Here is an 8,517-nt window from a genome sequence, read left to right as displayed (position 1 = left end):
TGGCGAGTTCCGCAGTAATCTCGTTTATCATTTTCCTGTCTGGATTCGGTGTCACCTGCTTAAATATTTTCTCCATGATCTGAAGCTGCTCAGTTGTTGGAGTCCACCTCGGCTTCATGTTAAATATTCCCTTTGATGTGTCTCCTCCATACATATTTACCGGCTTAACCACCTCTGACATCACTGAAAACACCACACCCATTTGTTTCAGTATATTTGTTACAACCGCCTCAGACCAGTGTAACAAACTCTTAACAGAAACAGCCCTAACACATTCTAACCGTTTACAGTTACACGGTTAGAATGTAAACGGTTAGAATGGGTAACTTACTATAACAAAAAAAATTTATTACGGTGAATAATAAGTGATAAAAAAATAAAATTGTGAAAAAAGATGAATGGAAGAAAATAGGGAATGACCTTGAGGAGGAGCTTGGCGAGCGGCACGGTGTGCGCTGTACTTCTCAGCGAGTTGTTCAGAGAGGGTTTCGTAAGCAGCAATTTGTATCCTCAGAGTCTCGATTTGTTTTTGGGTCATGGAGACATTCCCGCGCATCATCGTTGCTGCGTTGTTCGCGTTGTGGTTCGAATGCTGCTCCTGAAATCCCATGCCGTTCGACATCTCTTCAATATTTCAATTTTTTTTCATTACAAAAAAGAAAACACTACTTATCATGAGAAAACATGAATGAAAATAATGACCGTTTACATTCTAACCGTACACTGGTCTGAGGCGGTTGTAACAAATATACTGAAACAAATGGGTGTGGTGTTTTCAGTGACGTCAGAGGTGGTTAAGCCGGTAAATATGTATGGAGGAGACACATCAAAGGGAATATTTAACATGAAGCCGAGGTGGAGTCCAACAACTGAGCAGCTTCAGATCATGGAGAAAATATTTAAGCAGGTGACACCGAATCCAGACAGGAAAATGATAAACGAGATTACTGCGGAACTCGCCAATCATGGAAATATTTCGGAGAAAAATGTCTGTAATTGGTTCCAGAATAAGCGTGCTCGGTCCAAGAAAAAACAGCCCAATGCGGTTATTGCAAATAATGTTAACACTAATGGCCGGTTGACATCAGGAGATAGCCGCTATCAAATGAAATAAAAGGGGAAATGCGCATTTACTCTCCATTTCGATTTTCTTCTCATTCCTTGAAAGTTGAAATCATAGAGGAACAAGATTTTTAATGATAATTCTTCTGTGTATTTCCTCACTCTTTTGAAATTCGAATTCTGAATTGATTTCATATTTTGGATTTCAATTTTAAATTTCAAATTGTAATGTTGGGAAAGGATTTGAAAATAAAAAATTAAATAAATAATAATTTCTTTTAAAAATCAAAATAAAAAATCAATAGAAAACTAAGTTAGTCATTTATGGTGGCAGACAACTCATTCAATGTCCCACTTATTTCTACATTGAAATTACTCAGCTCTTTTAAATGCTTTCTACATTGGAATTGCTCGCTCTTTTGAAATTCGAATTCTAAATTGATTTCAAATTTTGGATTTAAATTTTAAATTTCAAATTAAACTAAGAAAGGGAAAATATTATACAATCATAGTCAATCATTCTTATAATCAAGTTTAATTTCTCAAGATTAAATCTGACCATAAGACAATCAAACTATTTTAAATGACTAATAAGTTCTTAATCTCTCCTCGAATTTCTAAGTTAGTTTTAAGTGTGAGGGAGCTCGAAATAGGGAGTAATTGAAGGTAAGAATGAGAGAGCGCTATTGTTATTATTAGTGGTAAGAAAGGAAACAAAGTTTAATTTCATAATTAAATTTGATTTCCAAATTTGATCGGACAATTTAATTTGTATTTTCAAATTAAAAATAATATCTTAAAATAAAAAGATTTATTTTTATAAACAACAACGTTGTCTTTGTTTGAAAAATGATGTAAAAAATTTCATAATGATAAAAAGAAAGTAGCTAGATTTCAAGGTTTGGTACTATCATGCACTGAAATCATCCGTAATATATATATATATTTTACAAAAAAAAAAAGAATAATATAGAATCAATTCATAATCTTCACAAAATAATTTTAAAGCTGCAAGTATATATATATATATATATATATATATATATATATATATATATATATATATATATATATATCTTGGACAAGAACATTCCTGTGGAGTTTGGACTATAACAAGCCCTAACCATGTCCTTGATAATCTTACGTAGCGGACACAGCATCTAGTTGCTGCTTGCTAAGTGCTAACAGAAGCCCCCACCGGTAAGAACGATTTCTTCTTTGTTAATTTTAACTTCGTTCATTATTTTCATTCATGTTTTCTCATGATAAGTAGTGTTTTCTTTTTTGTAATGAAAAAAAATTGAAATATTGAAGAGATGTCGAACGGCATGGGATTTCAGGAGCAGCATTCGAACCACAACGTGAACAACGCAGCAACGATGATGCGCGGGAATGTCTCCATGACCCAAAAACAAATCGAGACTCTGAGGATACAAATTGCTGCTTACGAAACCCTCTCTGAACAACTCGCTGAGAAGTACAGGGCACACCGTGCCGCTCGCCAAGCTCCTCCTCAATGGAGTATTGCATATGTGATGTATGGTGAGAGACGTGTTGGAAATACACAATGTTGATGTTGTTTTGGCTAGGTACCATGATACATGATCATGAGGTTGTAGTAATTTGAAATATTTTGAGAGACTTTTATACCACTGATAATGAATTGTGAGAGTAATGACATTGATGAACTTAGTTCCTTATAATAGGACGAGTAAGTTATAAAAATTCCCATGTGATGAGACTTAATTGCAAGTGATGTGATATGATATGTTTGAATGGCACATAAATGATGAAATGAAATGCTTATGAAATCGAAAGATACATGAAGGAAATGCGTGTGGGATCTATATTGAGATTATAGAATAAGATGTAAACCTAGTAGTTGATGGAAATCTTAGGCATAATGCCTTTAAAGTGAAAACCAATGATAAATTGTATGTTGAGCCTTGAGATGGCTAAGTTAATGGCAGGTGTGGCCTTGTATGTAGAAAATCATGAGTGAAATTGGTGGTTTAAGGCTCTGAATTGGCCAACGTTATAAATAGAAATTGTAATGTGTGATCCATATAATCACAGTGAAATGTGTTGAGAAATTGGTTCGCCAACGTGTTTTGGTGGAAGTTAGTAAACCTAAAAGGTCTGATGCAAGTGTAAGGTACAGGAATGGCGCCTGTTGAGTATTAGGTGCAGGATTGAAATTGCACGTTGTAGGTTGAGAACCTGAGGAAAATGTATGTGTATTCAACTTGTGGCTAAATGCAGTAAATGGGGATTGTCCCCTCAAAAAATGAAATTGCAAATGAGCGTGAACTAGATGATGACTCGGTGAATTGCACTGAGAAGCTGTTGAGATTCCATAACAGTGTGAAATGGGGAATATGATGTATAGAGAAACTGGTTGTTGGATAAAGTAAGACTATGTGATGAGTGTTGCTAAAAAAGGAATTCCCTGACGAAAGTGCTAGAGTTCACTGGAATAAAATTAAGTTGATGGTTAAGTATAGGATGAAATGTGTCAGTGATTGATAGTTGCCTATGTGGCACGAAGTGTAGTAGAATAGATGTGATCCTATGTGGATCTGTTGACGAGCTAAACATGTTAGCAAAATCTTCAAAAAGAAATTTTGGGGTCTATATGTAATATAACCCAACTTGTGAAAATGAAATAGTGTGCAGTTGAAAATTGCAACTGCAATGTATGCTCCGGTTGTTCACATATAGTGGCACCGGATGATGTTGAAATCGGGAAGGATTAAAGACTCTCATTGGGCCTTTGAAATGCTGGGCCATTGTGAAATGAGGCTCAAAAGCCAGAAAATTGTGAGGTAAATGATTCAGTGTGAAGCCCGTATGCTTGGGAAAAGCTACTCGAGAACGGGAGACTGAGATTCTCCAACTGTATCCAGAGTTAGCATGTAAGTATAACTTAATTTTGCGGACAAAATTCTAAAAAGGTGGGGTGAATATAACACCTCGTAAATCTAAATATGAAATTATATGCTATAATGTGGGTTAAAAGGGAAGGATTAGTGAAAATCCGGAAATTAAGGCCAAATTGTGTGAAAAGGGCAAAATGGTAAATTACCAAACATGTAACTCGAGGCATGATGAAAAATTGAGTAGAAGACCTCAAATGATAAAAATAATGCCGGAAATGGATTCAGGACGAAAAATCGAGTGAATAGGCAAGTTTTGAAAGTTTTGATGAATAATGATTTTCCCGGTGTAAAAATACTGCGGTATAATTGTACCGATAAGCGTGAAATTTTTATCAGTATTTTTAGGAAACAAAAATATGACATGAACCAGAAAAATACGTAGTTTATGAAATTGTGGTTTAAATTAGATGTTTCATTAAAGTTAAATCGCGTGTGGGACCCGCGGAACCAAAACCCACTTAAGTTTCCCTCATTTTCCCTCAACCTCACGAGCTCTCTCTCTCCTTTCCCTTTCTTTTCTAGCGTGAAACAGCCCTCCCACCATTGATGAGCCTTCATCTTTTTGCTCTCCAAAACCATCATTTCTTGGCCAAATCCTTTGATTTTGGTGTTGAAATCAATTGGAAAACCCATTCTAAAGCCATTGGTGATACCCTCTAGCCTTGAAATCGCTCCCTTGGTGAGTATTTAGCCTAGGTCAGTTTTGAAAGATTGGAAAAAAGTGATGTTCATGGAGGCATTGGACCTCTAGATGCTTGGAGAAGCCTTGGTGGAGAGTCTAGCATTGATTGTGAGTGTATTTACATGGTTTTTATGATTGATTTCATAGATCAAATTTATGAACCCTATGCTTGTAATTGTTGATTTATGATGATTGGAGGCTCAAATGGAAAAATTGCATTAGACGATAATGTCTTAGAATGACATGATTGAGCTAGAAATGCTATGAAAATCTAGGTGAAAATCTTGACGATTGATTGGTTTTGGAAGTTGGGGTTTGGTTGTGAGAGTGTAAGTGCAGAGGGTTTTGGGTTTCAGTTTTAGAGGTGTTAGGGTTCGAAGAGGAGAGTTTGAAAATTTTGGAAGTGTGAGGGAAAAAGAAAATTGGGAATATTTTAAAACAGGCTGATTTGGGACGCGCTTAAGCGCCCTCTTCGAATTGGGCCCTTTTGACCGTGGGCCGCGCTTAAGCTCCCTTCTCTCGCGCTAAAGCGCGGAGAGGCAGAGGCAATTGGCCTATTTTCCTTCCTTAGCGTGCTTAAGCTTCCTTATCTCGCGCTTAAGCGCGGCGAGGCAGTGAGTTATGGCCAATTTTCTTAATTATCACGCTTAAGCCCCATTTTGGGAGCTTAAGCGCGATCTGCGAATGGATTTTTTTTCAACTCTGGAGCGCGCTAAAGCCTCCTTTATTCAATTTTAAAAATGCATGACCTATAAGCATCTAGGCTGGCCTACATTTATTCAAAATTATATCATATAATTTTAAATAATATATATATTTTGGTAATATTTTAAATAATATAGTTTTTTTTTTGTAAAACAATAATATAATTAATCATTATATAATGCATGTCAATAAAAAAAATATTTCAGAATAGGTGTTGCTACTCACGGCAAGTGCACCGATCGTACAAGTAATATATGATTAAGTAAGAGATCGTTCCCACGAGGATTACGGTTCAAGCACTAATTCACTATCGCAAACTTAGTTGGACAATCGAAAGTGTATTTGGAAACAGGATTTGAATTGTAAAATTAAAATATTAAATATTAAGCTAATTACTTGCAAGAATTAAAGACAAGAAATTAAAGATGTGATTTAAGAATGTAAAAGAACGTAGCTAGGGGTTCGATTTCCTTTAATCTCCTTATTATGATTCAAAGTCCTTCTTTACGTTAACCGTCCTTAATATCAATCTAACCAATTCTTTCGCGTGTTATTAGAGCTCAATCCCTTGTTACCCTAAAACCTTTACAAACTTGAAAGAACCCTAGTTCCCCGGTTATTCCCCAAGAATGCAAGCATTAAGTTCAAGAATCTTAAGGTTACGCAAATTCTATGTCTATTCCTAGAATCATAGCGTTTACGATGAAGTTATCAGATATGGATCACACACCAACATCCCTATTGTCATGCATTTACCGATGATCATTATATAAGATTCAAGCCTATATAAAGCATTAAAAACAGATAAATCATACCAGCATCCAAGAGCTTCACGACTTCTTTTCTCACAACTTCTTTCATAGTTGGATTCAATCTCCTCTGTGGTTGTCTGACTGGCTTCACCTCATTCTCCATCAATATTTTATGAGTGCAAAAAGATGGGTTTATTCCTTTCAAGTCTGTAATAGACCATCCTATAGCTGTTCTGTGCTCTCTCAACACCTTCAATAATTTTTCTTCTTCGGCGGTTGATAAATTTATGTTGATGATCACCGGGTATGTCTTGCTTTCTCCAAGAAATGCATATTTCAAAGTGGGAGGAAGTTCTTTCAATTCAACCTTTGGTGCACCTGGAATGATATCATCAACTTTCTCTTCTAGCTTTTCAACCTCTTGTTCTCCTTCTGTTGCTTCAGTCGTATTGTGCAGTAGATCTTCTTCTAATGACTCCAATTCCATCAGTGGTTGGAGTATTTCATCAACTGTATCTAGCACTGCATCATTGATCACATCAATCTTGAAGCAATCTCCTCCGTCGGAAGGATGTTTCATAGATTCAAGAACATCAATAGTTACGGTTTCATCATTAACCCGCAACATCAGCTTACCCTGCTCCACATCAATCATAGCCCTTGCAGTGGCTAAAAAGGGCCTTCCCAACAGTAAGGGAATTTCAGCATCCTCTTGCATGTCTAAGATGACAAAGTCTGCAGGGAATATGAACTTATCAATCTTCACCAAGACATCTTCAATAACTCCATCTGGCCTTCTGGTAGATCTGTCTGCTAGCTGCAGTGAAACTTTGGTCGGCTTTAATTCATGAATCCCCAGAGCCTTGCAGATGGATAATGGCATAAGGTTAATACTAGCTCCCAAGTCACATAACGCCTTTCCCACATCAATGTTGCCAATTTCTATGGGAATGCTGAAACTTCCAGGATCTTCAAGTTTTGGAGGCAACTTTTTCTGAATTATAGCACTACACTCTTCCGTTAACGTCACCGTTTCACATTCTTTCAGTTTACGTTTCTTCGATAAGAGATCTTTCATGAACTTTGCGTAATTCGGCATGTTCTCCAAGGCTTCAGCAAATGGAATATTGATTTGTAGCTTTTTGAAGATGTCAAGGAACTTCGAATACTGCTGCTTTTTGATTTCCTCTCTGAACCTCTGCGGATATGGAATTTTTGCATAAGGTGAGAGCTCCAATGGCTTTTCTTGTCTTTCTTGAGCTTTCTTTTTCTCCCATTTGAACTCTTTCTTTTCTGGAACAGCTTTCTCTGCAGTAGGCTCTTTGTCAACTTCTTTCTCTTTTTCTTCTTCAATGGCAGGTCCCTCAACTTTCTTTTTCTCTACTGAAGGCTTAATCAAAGGTTCAATTACAATGCCACTTCTAGTGGTAATGGCCTTGCAGTGTGCGTTTGGATTAACGTCTGTATTACTCGGGAAAGTGCCTTGGGTTCTTTCATTGAACTGCCTTGACAATTGACCGATCTGGGTTTCAAGATTCCGGATAGAGGCTTCTTGATTCCGGAATGAGGCCCTGGTCTCCTGCATAAAGGTTGAAGTGTCTTCCCTGAATGCATTGGTACTTTGAACGTAGTCTGATGTGGTCTTGGATAGTTGTGCAAAGGCTTTCTCCCACTCTGATTGTTGTGGAGGTTGCTGTGGTGCTGGCATAGGAGGATTTAGCTGATGATTCGAGCTATAACTGAATCCTGGATGTTGATTTTTATTTCTCCACCCTTGATTCTGGTTATTGCCGTATTGGTTCCTCCCTGGATTATATGGAACTTTCTGATCATGCCAAATTCCATTAACATCTGCAGTTTCGGGTGCCTTGCAGTCATCAGTAGTATGAGCACCTGCGCAAATATCACAAACAATAGAAAAAGTATTAACATGAGCTACTGAAGTATTAGAAGAAACTTGAAAATCAGAAAATTGCTTTGTGAGAGCATCTAGTTGTTGTTGCTGTTTCTTATTGGACTGTAGGATCTGATCATTCTGGGCCAAGATGGCATCATAGCCATCAAGCTTCATAATCCCCGCTCTTCTCTGTGGTGCGGGAGCATTATCATACTCCTGAGAGGCTAGAGACTCTAGTAATTCCAAGGCTTCCTCTGGAGTTTTTGTCTTCAAGGACCCTCCTGATGCAGCATTCACCACTGTTCTTGTGTTCGGCGTCATCCCTTGGAAGAAGGTTTTCGCTTGCTCCCAGGCTTCAATGCCATGTTGGGGACACTTCCTGAGCAGTCCTTTGAATCTTTCCCATGCTTCGTATAGAGATTCACTTTCTTTTTGTTCAAAAGAAGTGATATCCGCCTTGAGCTTTGCCATCTTCGAAGA

The 8,517-nt window shown here is 37.3% G+C and overlaps 2 protein-coding genes and 1 non-coding gene across 3 annotated transcripts; 2 read left to right on the top strand and 1 right to left on the bottom strand.

Annotated features, from left to right (window-relative positions):
• Nucleotides 1-55: 55 nt before the first annotated feature.
• Nucleotides 56-622, bottom strand: LOC133285276 (putative WUSCHEL-related homeobox 10; the record flags this gene model as incomplete). The annotated part of the gene is made up of 2 exons (XM_061482485.1): nt 421-622; nt 56-183 (listed from the first exon to the last, which is right to left on the bottom strand). Coding segments are annotated over exons 1-2 (330 nt in total), but the record flags the coding sequence as incomplete, so codon positions are not given.
• A 75-nt stretch (nt 623-697) lies between these two features.
• Nucleotides 698-1,114, top strand: LOC133285275 (WUSCHEL-related homeobox 14-like). Its single transcript, XM_061482484.1, has one exon. It carries the CDS (start codon nt 698-700, stop codon nt 1,112-1,114), a length of 417 nt encoding a protein of 138 aa, XP_061338468.1.
• Nucleotides 1,115-8,395: 7,281 nt separating this feature from the next.
• Nucleotides 8,396-8,502, top strand: LOC133285278 (small nucleolar RNA R71). The gene has a single exon (XR_009747985.1). It is a non-coding gene; the product is annotated as a small nucleolar RNA R71 (small nucleolar RNA).
• Nucleotides 8,503-8,517: the final 15 nt, after the last annotated feature.

This window comes from Gastrolobium bilobum, unplaced genomic scaffold (assembly GCF_033153095.1).
Source record: "Gastrolobium bilobum isolate Gb01-03AN ecotype WA unplaced genomic scaffold, APGP_CSIRO_Gbil_v1 utg27523, whole genome shotgun sequence".
NCBI lineage: Eukaryota > Viridiplantae > Streptophyta > Magnoliopsida > Fabales > Fabaceae > Gastrolobium > Gastrolobium bilobum.
This window is presented reverse-complemented; position numbering and strand designations above follow the sequence as displayed.